The sequence below is a fragment of the Chelonia mydas genome, chromosome 6, assembly GCF_015237465.2.
Source record: "Chelonia mydas isolate rCheMyd1 chromosome 6, rCheMyd1.pri.v2, whole genome shotgun sequence".
Lineage (NCBI taxonomy): Eukaryota > Metazoa > Chordata > Testudines > Cheloniidae > Chelonia > Chelonia mydas.
Genome location: NC_051246.2, coordinates 53,683,021 through 53,705,660, shown reverse-complemented (window position 1 = coordinate 53,705,660; position 22,640 = coordinate 53,683,021). Strand labels below are relative to the sequence as shown.

Genomic DNA, 22,640 nt, shown 5'->3' with positions numbered 1-22,640 from the left:
ATTGGGTCCCTTCAGTTTACATCGGGGGTCTCAAACTCCTGTCCCATGGGCCAGCTGCGGCCGAGAACTTCCATAACGTGGCCTGGGGGCTCCAGCAATTTTGGGGCTGGGTCTCTCCCTTCGCCCTGCCTGCTGCTCCCGGGCGCTCCCCCACAGGCAATTTACAATGGCCCAGGGCCCTGCCCACCACCAGCAGCACAGGGGAGCTGAGTGGTGTCTGCCTGCTTGTTCCACATGTCTGCTGGCCCCTCCCTGCGACACCGGGGCGGGGTGGGGCTGTGCCTCTGCGTGCTGCCCCTGCCCTGAGCACCCCTGTGGCCAATGGGAAGCTGCGGGGGCGGTGCCTGGGGGCAGCTGCGCGCGGAAGCCCCCCGGCCTGCCCTGCCTTGGAGCCCCAGGTAAGCACTGCATCCCCGAACCCCTCCCAGAGCCTGCAACCCCACCTCCTGCCCCAGCCCAGAGCCTGCACCCAGCACCCAAACTCCCTCCCAGAGCCTGGTGGTGCAGAGATTCATATTCTTTAAAACTGCTTTATAGGTAGGTAGCTTTACATTGCAATGGATTGGGTAAGGCCGGGAACAACAGCTTCTTTTATAGTCACTGAGCTTGAATAAATTTTTGCCCTGCCTAGATTGCTAGAGAAACAAAAATTATATTATATTAAAACTGGTTCCAAAACAAAATACTAGGCCAAATCCAGGTATACCTGAAGCTAATGGGAGCTGGCGGTGTTAAGGATCCCTGAATATCAGGCCATGTATTTAGAGGGCTTAACTAGTGTTAGGTTCCTGAAGTCAGGCAGCTAAGTTTGAATATTCTGACGGAAGTGTCTTGCTTAAGACTGTGGAAGGAGTCAGAGGCACAACTAGGACTACACCTCTAGTGTTCCTGGATTTCAGTCCCACGATCAGTCCATTGGACTATGCTGCTTCTCACAATCTTTAATCTAAAGACATACAGCTTTTCAAATGGAATTTCAGACATTATAGACGAGCAGAGAAATGAAGTACTCTTACCTGGGTTCCTCATCGTTGCTCTGCAGGAAAAACAAAAACAGAAGCAGTGTTGGGTTTATCACTTTTCAAACATTTTAGTAATCTATTTACTATTGCATAGGCACATTCAGGGCTGGCTGTCTTTAAAGGCAGGAAAGTGTTTATACTCCAACAGCTGAGGTCATCATGATCACATTTAAAAATCAGGCTTGGCTTGACCAGCGATCAAGAGGGACAGGTCATTGTTTATTATAAGGTCTACATAGCCCAATATCCCCCAGCAGTATGCAATCACATCAATTTCCAATACAGTTGAAATATTTTCACATCCTTTAGGCCCCATTTTCCTCCCACCTGCACCAAAGGAGAATCTGGCTTAATGCAATCCCTTTGTGGTAACATCATCCTGTTACCAGTGCTACACAGACAGGTTGATCAGATATCCAGCATGTGTGGAAGCAGATGGTGTGTAAATGCACAAGGGCCTAATATTACCTGGCATCCGATAGTCTACATTTCTATATACACAGGGGAGTTTAAATAGTAACTGCATATAAAGCAAAACATGCTGGGCTTGATTTTCAGTTCACATACACTGGTAAAGAAGAAATAGCTCCACTGAAGTCAATGAAAGTACACAGATGTAAAACTGGTGTGAGACAGAATCAGTCACTCTTCATTAAAGCTATTCATTCAGTACAAGAGCAGTAAAACTATTTAAATGAGATGTTAATACAGCACGAGCATTGCAATCACATCCGTCACAAATTCTATGCAAATTGCAGTATTTCCACAATGGGGATATACAAACAACACTCCCATTCCACTGCCTTCCCCGGGAGAAAAGCAAAAGCAAAAGAAAAGAGCTATGCTAAGCAAGCAAGAAATCAGCTGATTTCTGATTGCTTGGACAGTCTGATAGGAAATATTATATGAACCAGCAGAGTCATGCAATTTCATGATTTTCATAACTAGGCAACTCAACGTATCTACAGCATACCTCAATACATCTTTAAATGCTTAAATCATTTGCCTTATAGAACAGCTGACACCTGATGGACAAAAACTTGACATTACCTTAGATAATTATAAAGGAGAAAATTATCTGTAAGCAAAGCTAAGGACACACGCACAAGTGGCAATTGTGTGGACTGTCATCTCCCCCAAGTCAAGTCACTATTCTGCATCCCATCAGAAACATTTCCACATCAACCGTCCACTGCAGCAAAGAATCATGGCCAAATTTGGTTGCTCACCCCAGTATCTTTCACCTGTGAATCTGAGGTCAGTAACCAACTGCCCACTTGCTGAAGCAGACTTTGGTTTGTTCTTTCTGCACCCAAGATTGACATGTACCAATCAGCCTTCCAACCACAGAGAGAAAAGTTCAAGGGCCACAGTCAGGCTAAAAGCACAGTCAGACTTTTACAAAGCATGTTCTTTTTCCTAGGTTATTAATCTAACCTTAGATTAAGAGAATTCCCACAAGTTTGATTTACTTTTCAATGCTATTTCTCTAGTTCCTTTCATTTCTCTCAGCTTGGACCTTCACTTCTCTTTTATAGTTAAATCTGGAGAGCAGAATTAGATCTACTTCAGTGTAAATCACAATCAGGTTTCTAAACAATTTCACTTTTAGGTTTTCAGGTACCAACACTAGGCTGCAAGTGTTTGGGTTGCAAGCTCCACGGACTAGGCTTATTCATTTAGAGAAAACACCCCATCCTCCCCCACACCAACTTTCCACTGGAGTTTTGAAAATTCTACAAAACCATATTTATTTACAAAGAATAACGAGGAGTGGACTGTTCACTTTGAATTCTACAGCTAAGTACGGAGACTCCAGACACAAATTAATTCACAACCCTACCAGAAGTCATGCTGTTCCACCAGTGAATCCAAATGTCAGTTTCTGGCACACAGTGGGACAACTCAACCTCAGGTGTAACTGCACTGAAGTTAAAGGATTCTTAAAATGGATTGATTTGCTCCATTGTTTCTGAAGTAGGGGGCTAAATTCTGCCCTCGGTGAGGCTGTGCAAGGCTGCTGACTCCACCAGGGTTGCATGATTGTAACCAAGAACAGAATTTGGCTTTTTAGGCTTGATTCAATCACTGTCTTGCACTTGATGTAGTCATATACAATTATACAAGGGAACGCAAAGCGGGTATAAGATTACCAAAGCAGATCAGTAGCACTCTTACATCGCAATCACTGTGCTTGGGGCAAAGGTGGCTTCAAGCTTTCTTTGAGTTCCCTGTGTTCTGGGCTTGGCAGATCTCTATGTCTGGCCCTCAGAAAAACTACAGTAGCCTCAGGGTTACTCTACCCTTTCTAATCTACACTCTGTTTCCCCTGGCTCCCAGAAAGGAGAGAATAGCCAGAGAAGAATGTGCTGCAGACACATTTCCCAGTTCAATTTCCCAGCTGAGTCTGCCTGCTGTTGCAGGCTGGGAGCTCCCCCTAAACCCCAGGAGTATTTAGGAGTCTTGTTATGTTGTAAGAGCAGCGTAAAGGGGCCTTAGTGTAACAGAATTGGACCCTTTACAGTTGGAATGCACAAGATTCAAGCCAGTGGTGACTCAAACTCAAGACAGTGATCTTGAACCAGGGACTGGTAGCAAAGCAATTGTTATTTATATTGCAGTAACGCTCCAGTTATGTACCAGGACCCCATTGTGCTAGGTGGAGGTTCTTCAAAGCTTGGTTAAGAGGAAGCACCAGGACACCTTAACAGTTAGACTCATACAAAATTCTGATTTTAAGACCTTCACTTTAAGTGCACAACCTCTAGGTACCAGTGTCAAAATGGCGAGTGTCACGATTTAGCAACACTCTTCTCTCACTGCTAGAGAAACAATCTCTTCATGATACCACTGCTTTAGGCAGTTCAGCTGCAATTCACTGAATAATGTGAAAGCAGCTACAAAATAGCAATTGAACACAGAATCTAGTGCAGAGATTGGCAACCTTTGGCACACGGTCCATCAGGGAAATCTGCTGGTGGGCTGGGCCGGTTTGTTTACCTGCAGCGTCTGCCGGTTTGGCCGATCGCAGCTCCCACTGGCCAACGGTTGCTGATCCCGGCTCTAGTGGTACCAACAGTGAAAGACTGTTGATTCAACTCCACTATCAGAGTGTCTTCAGTTCCTTTTACATTACAGGTGCAATTGCATCAAAAGATATTGAGCAGAATTTGTTCCTAGAACTTCTTATGATGCTCAAGTTTTAGTTCTTGACCTGCTGGAATTCTTTCCAACCTGAGTTTCTTAATTCATCCCTGCTGTAACTCCAGGAAAGTGGCTACAGTTTCACCAGGGCTGAATTTCAACCACTGTCTATGAAGATGGTTAAAAGAAATCTTATGTGAAATAAAACCATACATCTTTCCCTCATAGAAAGGATTAAACTGCAAACCTGTATTCCCATATGCGGGCCTTATAAAGGCGTTCAATAAAGATAATAAACTCTTTGGGGCAGGGACTCTCTCTTACTAAGCGTACAGTCCTAGCACAAAGAGGTTCTGATCTTGGTTGGGGCCTTTGGTCGGTACTGTAACAAAAATAACAATTCCACATTGATGTACACAACTACCACATGTGAAGAATTGGCTTCCCTTAGCAGGCATATATAAAGTTACCATATCATTATATGGTCTAAACAGTTACAGGAATTTCATTCACCATGTAATGAACACTCCGAAAAGCTAGTGTTTTATGAAGCTTTTACAGTGCTGAAGACAGAGGAAGCATAAATTGATGGGTAAAGTGATAGACAAAGGAGAGGCAAATTGGTTTGGGGAAAAACAAAAGCAAACAAAAAACCCACTGCAGGCTTTTAGAATTGAAGCTGTGCACATTTGAAGTGTTTGACTAGGCTTCCCCTTTCCCTACCACAACCATAATCCCCCCTGCCCTGCCCCCGTCCCCATCTTTGCACTTCAGGATTCAAAGGACGACTAGACACAGAAATGCCAGTTACATGAGATTTTTTTAGTTCAGGTGTGCACCCTCAAGGAGTTTGGCTATAGATGAATTTTGCTTATCTTATCCCAAACTCAGAACTCAGGTAGGGAGAGAAGAGTGCTGTTCAGCCCCTGACCCTTGAGATCTACATATAGTTTAAGAACCAAGGATGGAATACCACGGACCTAGGTGTTTCATTTTCCCAGGAACGCACATGCACTATTATATCTACAATAGTCCTGCTATGCCAAAAATGGGTTTCCCGAGTGGAGCGGTGAGGGTGAGGGCAGGCTGGCTGGCTATTGTAACCCTGAAGCTCACCACTTGTTAGCCATGTTACAAGAATATTAAAGCATTCTCTGGATGTTTTATGAAGCAATAGCACACTTCAAAAATTACAACTGCAGTACACTAGAAATCCACTATTAAGTGGTTACAGGCATTTGGCTTTGTGCCCCTTTAACCACTTAAAGAATGTGAGTATCCAATATGACCGCACAACTCATCCTGCACTATTACTTGCATCTTGGCTTATCACCTCAGACATTTAGTGGCATTTGTGGGCATCTTTAATGTTGACATATGCAACAGGGGAGACTGCTTTCCTGCATCCATCACAATGTTGTGTTGCCTCCTGCCATAATCATTTAATCTGCTCTTAGTTTTTACCTCAGGCTTGAGCAGGGCTAACTCATTGAAGGTGTTCAGCTGCCTTCTGATCTCTGCCATCTCAGTCATCAGCTTTGCCATGTGGACGTTGATTTCCGCCAGCACCTCTGTCACATGAGCAGTGGCCACCGCTTCCTGGAGGTCCACTAGGTGGAGAGCTTTCCGTTCCTCCTCACAGACCAGCCGCCGTACAGTGTCAAACTCCTGCTGAACACACAGTTTCATCTCACTCCGAGTCACCTGCAGGTCACACACACGGGAGAGAACGTTGCTTGTCAGAGAACAGCTTTATAGTGCAAGCGTCTGAGCTATCACCCCTTCGGTGACTGTTTGGAAGCAGGCAAAGCATTGAACTGATCCCTGCTCCCCAGGCATCTGAGAACCTCTTCTCCATTGCTGCACCTGTTTGCCCCCAAAACAAAAGCCTATTACAAAATATTTCCAGAAGAGGCCCATTCCTTCAAACTAGAAGTCATCGTTTTCCTCCTTCAAGTGAATCGCTGATCTCCATCTGTAAATGGAGTTCATTCCCCACATAGAAAGGATGACAGCAAGGCTGTTTTTGTTACCACTCCAGCAGCAGCATAACTCTCCCTCGCATTTCTGTAGAGCCTTCGAAACCCCTAAGTCCCAGGCTGCTCCCAAGTCTACATTTCATGCCACTAGGCTGGAAGTGTAGAGGTCTGGTTCTATATTTAAACAGGAGATTCTGTGCAGCAGAGTCCTAGATTAATCCCTGTAGGCTAAATGACTGATGGATTCAGAGGTGTGGTGAACCAAAGCTAAACATACTTAATAAACCTGACAAGATCAATTACCGGATAGCAAGTGGGACATTATCTCATTTACCAAAGATTAGGATAAAGCAGTTAAAGTAATTTCATTAAAGTAAAATTATTTTAACTTGGAAGGTCTCAAAATTGGCATAAAAAACAGACTCGAGGTAAACAAAGGTTTTCTACTGCAGCAAGGTGAAGGACCCAACAGTTAACAACAAAAACTACCTGGCCACGACAGTACACTTCACAGCACTTTGTCTGAGGGCTTGTCTACACTACGGGCAGCAATCGATCCAGCGGGGGTCGATTTATCGTGTCTAGTATAGAAACAATAAATTGACCGCTGATCGCTCTAGCATCGACTCCTGTACTCCATCTCAACGAGAAGCATAAGGGGAATCAACAGGAGAGCATCTCGTGAAGACACTGCGGTAGAGTAGATCTAAGTATGTCGACTTCAGCTACGTTATTCACATAGCTGAAGTTGCTTAACTTAGATTGATTCCCCCTTCTCCACCCATAGTGTAGACCAGCCCTTAGGCTTGGTCTGTTCTACAGACTTACGTTGGTATAACTATGTTGCTCAGGGGTGTGGAAAGTCCATATTCCTGAGTGATGCAGTTACATTGACCTAACCCCTAGTCTAGGCAGTGCTAGGTCGATGGGAGAGCTTTTCCCGCTGTCATAGCTACTGCCTCTCGGGGAGAAGCTCTCCTGTCGGCATAGGTAGTCTCTTCACTAAGGCTATGTCTACACTACCACTCATGTCGGCAAAACTTATGTCACTTAGGGATATGAATATCCTACCTCCCCGAGCGACATAAGTTATGCCGGCATAAGCAGTAGCGTGCACAGCGCTACGTTGGTGGGAAAGCTTCTCCTGCCAACGTAGCTACCACCGCTCACTGGGGGTGGATTAATGTCTACAGGAGAACTCTCTCTCATCAGCACAGAGCAGCTACAAGAAAGATCTTACAACGATGCAGCTGCATCAGTACAGCTGTGCCAAAGTAAGCTCTCTAGTGTAGACATGGCCTAAGCGCTATAGTGGTGCAGCTGCGCCACTGCAGTGTTGGATGTGCAGATAAGCCCTTAGTTGCGCAAGTGGTACGGGATGAACACTGCACATAGTTTTCCCTGTAGTTCCTCTAGGATATGGATATCAAAGAAGGGCCACACCAATTAAGTAAAGAAATTGGAATTAGATCATTCATTGCCACAGCATCCTTCTCTTTATGAACTTCAAGTAATTTTCTCTCTCTACTATTTTCAGCCTGGTAAAGAAAGTCCTGCAAATATACAATCCTGGCATTATATTTACTTGTCGTTCTTTGCCATGATGATTATTGACGAATAGACTAATGATTTTACTTACTAATTTTTTTTAAGTCATTTGCTCACCCTGGAAGGACAGAATTTTGCAAGACTAGTGTTTATATAGATAGTTAGCTTTGAAGAAAGGTCCCTGACTGACAGCCCTGGAGGCTCAAGTCTTCTTTTTATCCACAGAACAGATACAGCCCTGGCAGCAGCAGTCTAAGCCTCCCCCTACATTGACTCAAAAGGCCCTAGCCACACCCTTGAGCGAAAGTATACTTCAGAACATGATCTGACCACTATGTAATTGGGAGTAACTCCACTTACATCAACGAAGTTTCAACGGTGTAAGCGAGTTTGGAATCAGGTTGTGTGTCTAAAGGCCCTTGGCACATAACTGGCACCATGTAAATTAATAATAATAAATATTTTTTAAAAAGACACATCAAGATGACTGCATGAGTCGCAAAACTGAGAACAGGAACACGTTCGTTATGCTGACAACCCATTTTCACACTCCTCATGTAAAGGTTCTGTTAATCCTGACGAATATTCAGTTTCCTCTAAACAGGGGCCTGTAACTTAATGCATAAATTCACACTTCCTAAATAGGAAGGCTTGCCAGAGCCTTCAGACTATGGCAGTTTTTCCATATGCTTTTTGCTTTAATGGAAATTTTTTCCTTATTCTTTTTTAATAAATTGGAAAAAGAGCAATAATGAAGATTGTCCATTTCAGCCTTTAGGTGCATGTACAAAACGCTAAGGTCATCTACATCTGTCACCAAATCAATGCCAAAAGGACTCCCTATTCTCCCACCTCAAAGGGAAACTCTCAAAACACTTTTTCCGCAGACCAAAAAGCTTTTCCCGAGATGACAGTAATAAAATAATAAAGATAGAACAAATTCATTTGTATTGGGAGGTTGGGACCTCACTGTACTAGCCATGGTACAAACTCTTAGTAAAACAGACAATCCCTGCCCCCAAAATCTTACAATCTAAATAGGCAAGACAAAGGAAGCATTCTCCTCATTTTAGAGAGGGGAAACTGAGGCACAGAGTGATTAAAAGCTCATTTCCCATTTAGGCACTAAAATCCATCTATTTTGGAGAGCTCAGGATTTTGGGTGCTAAGTTGATCTGAAAGTTTAACCACAAATGTAGGGGAGCTTCTGGATGTTGAGCAGTTTTGAAGATCTGGCCCCAGCTGTGGGTGCTGAGAACTTCAAAAATCTGGACTTAAATGACTTTACCCAAAGTTGCACTAAAAAAAGTCTTTCACAGAAAAAGGAACGGAACCGAGATTTCTGGAACCTCAGTCCAATGCCTTAACCACAAGACCATCTTTCCTCGCATACACCTTGCAACATACCCTGTGGGAAAATAGTCTCAGATTCAAGTGCAGTAAGAGGAGCAGTGAGCTCCAGAGTGAATGGCCCTCCTCTGGGACCAGCCTTCCCTCAGACCTCAGACTTACAAACCAGGAGGCTGTGAGCTCAACTGTGCCAGCTGATCTTAAATGCCAAGTTGGAGCCTGAATAGGCTGCTTCTGCACTGGCAAAACTGGACCCATTAGTTCAGCATCCATATTGCAACACTGTTGTTTGCAATAGTGGATAGCCTACAGTTAGATGATGCCGTAGCAAGAGCAGCATTTCTACACTCCAGCCCTCACCACTGTGCCCACCAGCAGAGAATTAGGCATCCACTTCTTTTCTAGCACAGGCAAGCTGAGTGGGAGATGATCTCCAAGATCCAGGATTAAAACTACAAAAGGTTTTCTTTTCCAACGCCATGATTTACCCATGGAGACCAACTGAAAGCATGGACACGTTACAACATGCTCCATGTGAAATCCTGGTCATTACGCAGGCAGCCACTCTCTCACTAGCTGAAGTCTGAGTTACCTTCTCAGGTTGCCCCACAAGGAGTGCATTGTGGTAATGCAACCAGCGTCCTTATTTGTCTCACACAGACTTGAATTCAATAAAGAAATTCATAGCCAAAGGGGGCACGACCTTCCCTCAGAGGAACATTCAGTAGCTCCTCAGAACAGAGATGGTCTTTATCTGTGCCTTGTGCATCAGCGAGAATACAGTCAGACCTTAAGAAAAACTCTGATCTTACGTTCTCCTTTCCTAAATATACCGGGGCCAAGCAGAATGTGTAAGATCAGATCACCCCTGTTCAGACTGACAGATCTAGCCTAGGAGTTGTACTATGATGTGTTCTGGAAAGGAAGACATCACTCCATAGCAGAGTCCCTCCAAGATTTTAGGGAAATGAGGTGCAAACGAAAGACAGGTTTCAGAGTAACAGCCGTGTTAGTCTGTATTCGTAAAAAGAAAAGGAGTACTTGTGGCACCTTAGAGACTAACCAGTTTATTTGAGCACGAGCTTTCGTGAGCTACAGCTCACTTCATCGGATGCATAGCATCCGATGAAGTGAGCTGTAGCTCACGAAAGCTCATGCTCAAATAAACTGGTTAGTCTCTAAACGAAAGACAGTTTAAATCGGCACCTAAGACACATGGGCAGTTTGGAAGTGCAAAAGAACAGATGAACCTTTGAATTGCAGTATTACCTCAGGTTAAGATGAAACAGGGGAGCGAGGGGAAGAGAGAATACAACCTTTTCAAATCCAGTAGTTTTCTGAAAAATAATTAGACTAAATAACATCACTTTGTTTATAGAGCATCCTTCATCTCAAAGCACTTTCCAAACGTAGATGAATCTAAAAACTTGTGGTGGATTAGAGTAATCCTTTACCAAAATGCAGTCACTTCTGGAGTCAAACTCAGCAGCTCCTGTTTTACCACTACAGAACAAGAGCACTGTGCGCAAGTGAAACTGAAGACAGAATTTAGTTAGGGAGAATTAAATTCCTATTGTTAGAATTTGGCCAGCACACCAAGTTTAACCCCCCCCTTGGCGATGTGGGGGGAGCAGCAGGAGAGTGGGGTGGGGGGAGGTATTTTTTCATGCTTTGTGTGTATAAAAAGATCTTCTACACTTTCCACAGTATGCATCCGATGAAGTGAGCTGTAGCTCACGAAAGCTTATGCTCAAATAAATTGGTTAGTCTCTAAGGTGCCACAAGTACTCCTTTTCTTTTTATTAAATGGGGGGTTAGGTGCAGGGCATCTTTGAAATCTACACTGCTTCACAACCCCCTCCCCCCAAAAATGTACTTCCAACGTCTGAGTGCCTGCAGCAGCACAGCCCTTGAGTGCAGGACGAGGACAACCTATAAATCTAGACCTGGGTGAAGTTTTTTGGCTGAAACTTTTTTTGGCTGAAAAACACGGATTTGGTGACGCACATGTTTTGCAAAGCTGACACACTTTACTGCACACTATTCAAACCCTGCTCCAAAAGACAGAATTATTAATTTCTTCATGGGCAACACCCCTGTGAGATGAGGCAGTATTATCTCACAGAAGGGGAAACAGGCACAGAGCACTTAGGTCAGGATAATCTACTACTTAGGGATGCCCAATCTGAGACAACTAGGACCTGGTTTTTTCAGAGTACATTGCCTCATATAGCATTTCATATATTCAAAGCACAGCTCCCACTGACTTCACTTGCAGCTGAGTGCTCAAGACTCCTGCAAATTATACACCAGGGTCTCAAGTCAGGCACCCAGAAACTGAGGCACACACAATTAGTGGCCACTTGTAAAAAAATCTAGTTTAAGTGACTTGCCCAATATCAGATAAGAATTCTGTGGCAGAGGCAGGGATTGTGAAACTAGCAAACCAGATGGCAGCTCATCCCAAGGTCCCCATGCCTCAGTTGAATACTGACAAATACATGGCTGAACTAGTCTGGCTCATCTCTGCGTTCGCATTGTTAAAACAGGATTTAGAATGATAAGAATGTGTTTAGACTTTATTGAACGCTCGTGAGTTGCTGCATGCATTAATCTCACTGATAAGATCTGTATCCCATATGGTAAGGTAATATTTGAATATTGGCATTTTAAGCCTTTGTAACTGTGTAAATCACCAGAAAGGAGAGAGACATTAACTAGAGTGAAATGCTGGTCTCCAACAGAAAGTGTTATGACCTGCCTGACAAGGAATGCCCCTGGACACCAGATGGACTGAAGTGGAACATTAAAGATGACAAAAGACTTTTCTTTTGTTTTCTCTTTTCCTGGCTCTGCCCCCATGAAGAGAATTCTTGCAAGTTAATTCCTCCCATCAGCTGAGTTTGCCGCTCAAAACAGAAGGAAGAAACAGAATAAAAGCCTCTAATAAGGAGGAACTGCATCTCATTGCTACTTGGACAATGGGGAAAAAGATTTCTAGGAAAAAGTAAGGAATCACCAGCTGCTTAGCCTGGGTTAGCCCTTTAAGACAACAGAGGATGTTCATTGTAGAAGTTTCTTTCACCTTTTGAAAATTTAAGAGTGTAACTCATTTGTATATATGTTTACCTGCTGTAACCTTGTAAATAACATTTCCTTTTCCTATTGATAAATCCATATAGTTTATTATAGGATTGGATTTTGTGTGAGATCTACAGTGCAACTGACCTGGGAGAAGTGACTGGTCCTTTGGGACTGGAAGTAACCTGAATACTGCTGTGATTCATGGTGTAAGTGACCATCTATCACAAAAGTAGACTTGCCTAGGTGACAAGATAGATTGGAGCAATCAAGAGGACTGTCTATGACACCATGTTTAAGCTGTTATAGTGCTTAAGGCATTCATAATTGATAACTGGTTGGTGAAATCTAAGCATAGAACTCACCGCCAATCTGGGATTTGTGCCCTGGTTCTTAACAGTCTGCCCCAAAGTTTCATGACAGGAACAGAATCCAGTTCTCTAGGACAGCATTCAACTGCCTAAATCAAGAGACTCTCCTTTTTATTCCTGCAATCCCCTGCCTCATTCACCATACATCTACCAACTTCTGCAACAAACAAAGCAGGGGGTACTACAGACAACAGCCTCATTTACGACACAATCCTCATCACTCCCATCATGTGCACTGAATGAAGCTGGGCCTCTGGAAAATATAGTTTGTGATCATGTAATTAAAAACTATATCCTAATGCCTATACACACAAGGGGGCTGAACTAAGGTTGCACCAAGCAACCTTAATTCTGGCATTTCCTAAATATCAAATGCTTGACTTTGCAAGCTTAATGCTCTTTTAATCTAGTTTTGTGTGTTTAATTTCCTCAGTGTTTTTTTTTAAACAAACTGAAAAAAACAGAAATTCCATAACGTGGAATCATACTGACAGCCATGTGGGTCATTAGAAGAGTTGGAACCTTTAGATCCACTGCACAGACCACTTCCACATGAGCAAACGGAGTAAATTATAGCAATAGTAGGTTGTCATCCTCTATAAGGACCACTACGGATTAGAGAAGGATGAGGTTTCACATATATATGCTGACTGCAGGAGGAATGGTGAGACTCAGGAATCTTGGTTTCTTTCCAGGATCAGGTGGGGTGTGCACTATAGTGTACACAAACCCCTCGGAGCATCCTCCCCCAAGCTTGGACCTCTTCGGCCCCATCCTCTACAGCCTGTTCCTGTCCCAGTCCTGTCACTTCCTCACTCCAGTCTTATTTTCCTTGCCTACCGTGTCCCAGTCTATACTCCTAAGGCTTCTCATCCCCATCACAGTCTTCTAGCACAGCCAGTCCTAGTCTCCCCATCCTAGCTCCTTCTCTGATCTGCCTCTACCCTCCTGTCCTCACCCACCCTCCAATCATTCTCTCCCTGCATTCCCAGCCCCTTCCATTGGCTCCCAATCCTAGTTTTCCTTCCTCTGCTCCTCAGAGAATCTCCTTCTCCCTCCTCCTACCACATCCCCAGCTCCTTGTATGATCTATTGCCCTAGCTAGTCCCAATTCTACCCCCACACCCCAACTCCACCATATCTGTCACCACTCCCCTTCTAAGTCCATTCTTTCCACACTGGTTCCCAGTCCCAGTCTCCCACACCCATTTCCCTTGCTTGCTCACACCCACTGCCTCTCTTCCCCTGTCCCAGTCAGCAAGTCCCACTCCCTACCCTCCGCAGTTCCCAGTCTCTGTTTCCCAAGCATAACTCCCAGTCATTCCCTCCAATCCAGTCCCACCAGCCTCCTTGTCCCAATCTACTCTTCCTCTCCTGGCCCCAGTCCAGCTCTTGTCCCCTCTGTACTCAAATCAGGCAGTTTCTTCCTCCATACTATATGGGCGTGGGGGAGGGGGGGGGGAGAGAAAGGAGTTACAGGGGGAAGAGGTGAAGGTCATTGAGAGCACAGGAAAAACAGGTTCCCTGCTCTCAGGTCCAGTCCCTAGTCTTATTCCATCCTGGAGCAACAAGCAAAAGGCACATCCTGACACAGAGGATACCACCCTGTCAAATTTCAAGTCTCTGCACCAAAGTAACAGTATGCTAGAGCTTCTCAAGAAAAGGTTACCAACATTTTATTTTTCTAAAAAATGTTGCAAAACATCTTTTCCCCCTTAACTTCATTCTCAAAAATGGCCGAACTGTTTTGGCTAAAAAGTTTCAAACAAACCCAGTCTCAGATGGACACTTGGCATGGAAAAATTCAGTGTGACCAGTTAAAGTTGGGTTTCAGAGTAGCACCCGTGTTAGTCAGTATCTGCAAAAAGAACAGGAGTACTTGTGGCACCTTAGAGGCTAACAAATTTGTTTGGGCCCACGAAAGCTTATGCTCAAATAAATTTGTTAGTCTCTAAGGTGCCACAAGTACTTCTGTTCTTTTTGCAGTTAAAGTTGGCTATAGTTATAACCAACTGAAAACGGTCTTATAATAGAAAGTCCCAGGCAACCTTTATAGTAAGCAGTGCTACCAGCCCCACCTATATCAGTTAAAAACGAGAAGGAAAAAAAAATAGAATTAATAACACACACAAAACACAACAGCTTTGTAGGTATCATTCTTTGAGCCTCGGACAGGTAGTCCCAGATCTGCTGGCAGGGCTGTTATCAGCAAGTAGCAAGACAGGATACATTTCCCCCTTTAAATCGACACTATTAGATAATGATGGAAACCTGTGCTGGAAGTACCCCTTGAAAACACGCACAGGGCATTCTCCAGCAAAAACTTGCAAGGGTCAAGGGCAGAAAGCAGCACAAATAGAAAGCTGAAATGGCTCACTTGCTTCTGAAGCATTCATCCTATTAGCCAGACTACCTGCCAGGTATAAAGAAAGCCATTCTGTGCCCTATCTTATGAGGAAAGGGCTGAAATGAAAGTAGAATTGAAACTACAGATCTAATAATAAAAATCAAGGCAAGAGTACTTCTACCTCAGATACTCATTTGAATGGTCGCTGTTCTTGGGGAAAAGAAAAAGAAAAAGAAAAGAAAAAAAAGCACTTCTCTGAGAATCTGCCCTGTCCCAGCCAGCACAGAGAGCAGGCACAGTAGCACCAGCACACTAGGGGTTTGAACTTCATAAGCATGAAGTGAAAATGTCTTCATTTGTTCTTGATAGATTTATCCTGCTGCCTTCCAGGGCTCTGATTTGCCATAGAAATGATGGATTTTGTTGACATTGAGTTTAAATTAGAGGGCTGGATCTGCATGTCAAAAAACACTCCCTGAACAGCATTTTTTCAAAAAATGAAACAAAAACACCTAACAAGCACCATGTCTCAAATAAATCTGCAACTCCCAGATAATTTCTAAACCAGGTTCTCTCTATATATTAGGGCAGAACCAAAGATGGAAACTGGCAGCACAGGGCCCACCCAGGTTCCACTGCTCCCCCAGACTACATGGCAGGGGTTCCCACTGGACATCTGCTGGTCAGCTAGCTCTTGTTAAAGCATCATCTGTCCGTACATTGGAGATGGGAATGAGAAAGGCAGCAAGGGGGGGTAACTTTGCCTAGTTAGGAGGTTTGTAATTTGATTGTAAATAGAACATTCCTTTTTTTAGTTTCTCCAATGTATCCACTACATTAAAGAGAAGTGGCCATAACCTGACAGATCCTCGCGTACACTGGACACACAATGGCTCAGCTGAACCACTGTAACGTTCAACAGTCCCAGGTAGCCACACTAATCATCATGCTTTGTGTAAAACAAGTTCAGTGTGTTCCCACACAGCACTCACATCACTGTATTACCAGTCAGTTGAGAGTACGTACCCTACAGTTCCCAGCACAGCTCTCTGACATAGGGGTTAGTCAGAGCAGCAATCCATGCTTGGAGTTTTGAATTTTCAAAATATAAACTCTGTAAGTTGCCATTCCATTGTATGAAACAGTGGGTATTTTGTAAAATTAATGCAGATTAGCAGTGCATAAAAGGTGTAGGGGGAGCTGACAGCAACTCCTATATTTAGCTTGCCTAACACTTCCCAAAATAAAAGATTCTTGCAACTTGTGAGAGACACTCCAACACCTCCATGTTTGCAGCAGGCCTTTGAAACGCAGCTACAGGAAAACTCTCTGGCTCGAGAAGTGCCTTTTCTTTGTCCTTTGAAAGGACAGTGGGTTTTCCAGATATATTAACTGCTAACAATCGTCATATCCCTTCTCTTGCTTGTATTCCTCAGGAATATGGGGAGAGAATGCTCAAGTAATAATTGAACACACACATTCTAATGAGCCATGCCCACCCTGCCACCAAAGCAGTAGTACACTGCACAGTGAGAATGCCTGAGAGCTGCTGGAATGGGCAAGAGGGCAAAGAGAGCCTGGATGGCTCCTGATCCCCTGCCTCCATCCATCAAACCCAGCACATGGCCCCATACCCCTCCCTGGAGGTACCACCTGGGGCAGGAATCAGGAAGAAAGAGAGCTGTGTCACGCTCATCACAAGTACTCCCTAGAGTAGACCCAGAAACCCATTTCCCAACCCCCGAGATAGTACCTCAGCTGGCAACAGGAGAGAGGAGTTGTGTCCTGTGAGTCCAACATTACTTGGCCAAAACAAACTACATTGAGAAGTGGGGGGAGGGAGGGGAGAAAAAAAGGCCTTACACTGAATTTGATGGCGTCTCTTTGTAACATGGTAACTTATGAGCACTGCCTCCCACCAAACTACAAAATTTCAGGGAATGCTCTAAGCATCAAGAACCCTGTTTATTTGGTGAAAATCAGAAAATCAGAATGGAAAAATGGGGGGCACACAGAACCCTTGGCATCTGGTCAGCAAACTCAACAGCTTCTTCAACCAGCTCTGCAACTGGTTGCAGAGCTGCAACTATATATCAAACCAGTTATAAATACTGACACAATGAATGATTTATCAGACAGAAAGAAAAGAAATAATCGGGGAGGGGATGCATAGAGCCCCAGCATTGGAGTAGCAAACAAGAAGCTTGGGGGGGGGGAGGGGGGAGGAGAAATACAATGAGCTCAGAAGTAATGAAGTGTGCAACCCTCTAATGTATGTACTGTAATACATTATGTATCTAAACAAGAAATGCTCTAAGACTGCATACATTGCACTTTATAAACACAGAAAAAACTCATACATAAAAAGTTACAGAACCTGCAATATAATAAATCAGGATTACAGAAGACCTTGAACAGAGCAGTTGCAAGAGCAATCACAAGACTGCCGGGAGGACTAGTACAATAGCCATACTACGCCAGCACTGCAATAGGGATAAGCCTGGGGAAACTGAGGTACAGAGCCGAAGGGTATTTCTATACTGCATGCTTTTTTTGGCAGTGTAGAGAATATGTACATGCATAGCCCCCCAGCACAGAATTGTTGTGTAGACCATGAGACCTGGGCCATACAGCTTAGTTGAACAGGCCCAAAGGGTATGGGTATGTACGTATGTGAGTTTTGCAAGGTCCTAGGGTGGCCAGGTGTCCTGTTTTCGACCAGAAAGACTGGTCGGAAGGGGGACCTGTCGGTGTCCAGTCAGATCTACTGACTAGACACCCAAAGTCCATTTACAGCAGGTAGGGGGAGGCACCTAGTCATTACCCACGCCAGCCCCACTCAGCTGGAGCCACCTCCTACCTGCATCAGGCAGCTGCAGCTCCCAGCCCCGGCTCTGCAGGGGGAAGAGCAGCGAGCGATGGGGGGTAGAGTGAAAGAGGAGCAAACGGGGGGTGGGAACTCGGAGGAAGGGGCGGGGCAAGGGAGGAGTGTGCAGTTTTTTTATATTACAAAATTGGCAACCCTATATGTAAGCCCCTTTGCTTTCAGTTTAAACCTATTTTTACTGAAAAATTCCCAGGTTTTTACAAAAAATATTATCCAGTTTTTTCTGATTTTCACCCTACTTTTGTATCATTTAAATATATAAAAAAACAAACTTGTTTTATTAGGACAATACAATACGTTGCATGAGATATATGTATTACGATAATACATTAAGTTGGGTGTATATGCAAAGCGGTCTGTTGAAGTAAGGCTATATATTAGTCTAGAAGATACATGCAATAAAGAAACAGGCACGCATGCAAGCTCTGAAGTGCGTACGCATCTGAACATATTGATGAATCTCACAACCACCACATACACATTTCAAGCTGTTAGCAGATAATGGTTTAAAGATTTGACACATTAAATGGGAAGAAAATGGAAACCTGTATCAGAATACATTTCAGAACACAAGGAAGTATTCAAGTTTTAAAAAAACAAACAGGACAAAAGGATGAAGTGAGTGTATGTGCTGCAAATGGTGTGGCCCAATTATTAAATGTAAATATTTATAGGTTAATAGTTCTAAGTCTACAACTGTTTATTCAAATGAAAAAAGTTTTATTTGGGGATTAGAGATGTATTGTTTTCTCAAACTCAGAGGTGGCATTGTGTTTTGAGTTCTGTTTTAGTTCTGCAGCCAACCACTTAAATGCTTTGAATTCCGTTCATCAATCTACAGAATACTTATTTCTCCTGTCTTTCCAGCCACCAAAATAAACCCCGATATTTACCCAGAAAAATTAACAGGTTTTTGCACCGATTTTCACCTGTTGTGGTGGTGGTAATAAACACTGATAAATTCCTGGGAAAAATTAAATAAATAAAAACTGAAAATGAAGGGCCCTATCTACACAACTCTCTAGTAGCTAGGGTTCCCAACTTTGGTTGGATAAATTCCTGGAGATTTTATCACAGTACATAATCTTTAATTACAGATTAATCTTTAATTCCTGGAGACTCCAGGACAATCCTGGAGGGCGGGCAAACCTACTAGTAACCCAAACCATGCCTTCCCATCTACACTGCTTTTTAGCAGTGTAGTGTCCCTGCTGCCTCCCCATTGCCCGAGTCTTTCTTGCAGCTGGAAAAGACTCCAGCAGTAGGGAAAGACTCTGGCAGCTCCCCCCGCTGAAGCCTTTCTCCACTGCCTCACCTCTGCCAGAACCCTTCACTGACATGTGTAGCTACACACAAAGTGTGGACACAGCCTGCTTTTCACTATGGCATATACATGTACACTACATGCCGCCACCAGATGTGTGTAGCATAGATGTAGCCTATGCCTTGCCCAAAGTCAAACCAAGTCTGTTGTAGAACAGGGAGTTGGATCCATGACTCCAGACACACAGAGCTTTATTCTTCACTGTCTTTCATCTCGAGTAGTCATTTACACCATTATTTCATCTGCTAGTTTAGGCGACAGCTCCTACTGGACAGACATTCAGTTTCTGAACCAGACACTCCAAAAAAGCAAACCGCAGTCAATCTACCCTCCAATTAAAACTGGAATCTCCACTCATGACTAGAAACCAATTCAAGCAATTTCGGGAACAGTCTTTCACAGACATCCTACTTCATCTGTTTACAGTGCAGTTTAGTTCCATTAAAAATGATGGCTCTGACAATAGCTTAGCAGCTCATTAGTACACTGTGCATTTGCCTTTTGATGGCTAGTCATCAGGCGTGTGAGGTCAGTTTGCCAGTGTAAATGTACAGCAACTGCCCTGATTTAACAAAACCTAAGAAAGAGCTGATTAGTAATGGACATTCAGCCAACATTTTATTGTTTCTAGAATATAGCCATTTGTTTAGAATGTTATGAGGCAATAAGTTTCCATGAGGAAAGAATACAGCAACACATTAGAAGAATCACATTGCTTCAGTGGATTTGTCCTCCCTTTCTGTGTGTGTGTATAAAGGGTCTCTAAATAATACTTTAACCATCTTAGGAATAGGCAGCACAAAGCACTACAGACATAGCCCCAATCCACTCCAAGAATCATGGCTGTCTAATGTTATTGGATTTCTGCAATTCTCCTACCCACTCCTCTTAAAACCTAGAGAAACAATTCCGCTCTAGGAGTAATCACATAGGAAGTGGGTGGTTGAAAGTGACACGAAAGGTTTGTGGAGGCTCTTTGTTCAGGCAGGCACTATATTTAAAACTGATGTAGAACATATTTCATTCGATTTACAGAGACAAAAGAGGATTCATTCCCCACCCAAACGAGTCCACTTATTTGAAAGTGAAAAACAGTTGAAACGTCAGCCCCTTGGTTTCCCCACCCAAGCGCTTTCTAGTTCTGGTGCAAGACTGCAAATGTAACTTCTTGATCGGAACCATCATTCACACCCTTCTCCCCCACCCACCCTCGCGCCCCAGCTAACACAAGTGGTACAGCACTCGTGGTAGCGCAATAGTGAGAAATTTTTAAGGCGGGGGAAAAAAATGTCTAGTATAGACCAAGCCAAAGACAGTTACGACACAACCTTAGCACAGCCCCTATTAGTTCACCTAGTAAAGGAGCAATCTACATACTTAATGGCCAGGCTGGAGTCTCACCTGTGGCAACATGCAGGATGCACATACAGCAAGGGCATCTGTGGGGAGATTGCTACCTTATGGACTCTCGTTATTACATTTTCCTTTCCTAGTAAAAATCAGGATTAAACATTCGTTGCAAGAGACATCTCAGTAAATCGCTGCAGCAGCTTGATGAGGGCTCAGAGAAAAACAGAGCAGGCCTCATTGTTTGCACCTCTGCCAAAAGCTGGGCTTGCTATGTGCACTTCACAGTAGAAGCTGCCTCAGTCCCAACCAATCAGACGGTGGAGATTGCTTGGTTGTCCATTGCTCTCCACTTTTCCCGGCACTGGGACAATTCATTTGGACAGTACACGTTCTAAGGCTTTTTTTGCAGCACTGAGGGTGAACTTACAAATGGTGGAAGAATGCTTTCCAATAACAGAACTAGTAGCCAGGGACCCCACAGTTACATGCAAGTCTGCCATTCACCCAGCAACTCCCACATCTGACTGCTGAATGTATGATGACACTACCTCATTTCTCTAGTTGTTTGAAGAGGGGGATGGACTAGCTACCAAATGCCAGTTACAAGTGATCAATCCACTTGCAGCCTTACAGTTTGCCGCACCCCATGCTTGGAGTCCAAAGTTACCCCAACAATAAATAATTTACATTTATGTTGCAACTTCCATCAAATTAAGGTTCCAATTCTGTTCCCATAGAAGTCGGTGACTAGAAGACTAGAGTTCAATGCCCTGCTCTGCCACAGACATGCTGAGACACCTTGGGCAAGTTGCTTTGTTCTCTGTGCCTCAGTTTTCCCCATCCATATAATGGGATAGTAGTTCTTCTCTACCACAGAGAGGTGTTATGAGGATAAATATATACATTACAGATTGTGAGGTGCTCAAATGGTAAGGTACTTATACAACTCCCACTATCAAAGACTGATAAGAGGACCATACTTTGGGAACACGCTATCCAATAGCAGCATTGGGGGAAGGGGAGGGGGTAGTAATTTTGATAGGCAAAAAGTGATTTATACCAACTGGAATTTAGCCAGAACACCACGATTATCACCACCTCTGCCCTTACCAAATTCATGACCACTGGTGGTCAACGCTTGTTTTATATCTCACTTGAGGGAAAACACGCACCAGTGCCACACTGGGGCATGAGTTCTGCACTGACCAAGGAGGAAACACTCCACTCAGTGAATCATTAACCTTGCTTCCTGGGAGGTCTCCCATTCAGAGAGTGAACTGGCATGACCCAGTTTAACCTGCAGAATCTGACAGGGTCACACCAATGCCAATACCATCAATAAACTTAAAAAAAAAACAAAAAAAAAAAAAACCAAACCCAGCTTTTCCTGTTCATGGTAACAGGGTTGTCAATATTATTAGTGCCCTTTCCTCTGTGGGGATTTCAATTACGGATCAATGAAATCTGCGTTACTCCAGTGGGAAATTAGCAATTGTATGAACTAACTACAGGACCCTTCCCTATGATGCCATTATCCCCTACCCCTTTTTCCTTTTGCATTGTATACATTTGCCCGGCATATAACAAGTGAGCCAGTGAATGATCCCAGAGATTAAATGAGATTCTGAATGCATCCGATGAAGTGAGCTGTAGCTCACGAAAGCTTATGCTCAAATAAATTGGTTAGTCTCTAAAGTGCCACTAGTACTCCTTTTCTTTTTGCGGATACAGACTAACATGGCTGCTACTCTGAAAACTGTCAGATCGTTATCTACAAGTCAGATATCCTTAATTCGTAAAAATGTAGGGTTAAGCCTCTTTTTTAATGCAAGCAAGGCATCTCAGCCCAAACTGAACAGGCGAATGAACTAGGCAAAGGGAAGACGACTGTCAAATGTAACACTCAGCTGCTTTGTCACTATTATTACAGTAAAGTTTTATAAGTAGATAGCAAGGGTCTTAAATTAAACGTCACATATCATCTGGCACTAGAAACATGAAATGTAGTTTCCTATAGGGAAAAAGAGTCTGACAGCTCTGCTCTGCTCGTCAAAAATGGAATTTGCGTCATAATCAGGTGTTCAGGCAAATGAATCACCATTTGGCAGAGACCGTTACTGAAAACTACTTGCTAAAACTTTAGATGAAGAGGCAATATTTTAGTTGTATTGAACTGTTTAAAGCCCACCCTTCTCTGTCAGTAACAATAAAACAGAAGAGGTGACCAAGAACTCTTC

At 43.6% G+C, this 22,640-nt stretch overlaps 1 protein-coding gene across 5 annotated transcripts in view; it reads right to left on the bottom strand.

Moving 5' to 3' along the window:
* Positions 1 to 22,640, bottom strand: part of TRIM44 (tripartite motif containing 44) — a 101,036-nt gene that overhangs the window by 54,421 nt on the left and 23,975 nt on the right. For all 5 annotated transcript variants that reach the window (XR_005225460.2, XM_007055241.4, XM_043548312.1 and 2 more), the window contains 2 exons: positions 5,631 to 5,870; positions 1,017 to 1,036 (listed from right to left, as the gene is read on the bottom strand). Coding sequence is in view for 4 of the 5 variants with exons in the window: in XM_007055241.4 (XP_007055303.2) it covers positions 1,017 to 1,036; positions 5,631 to 5,870 (260 nt within the window). In the remaining variant the exon portion in view is untranslated. The remainder of the gene's footprint in view (positions 1 to 1,016; positions 1,037 to 5,630; positions 5,871 to 22,640) is intronic.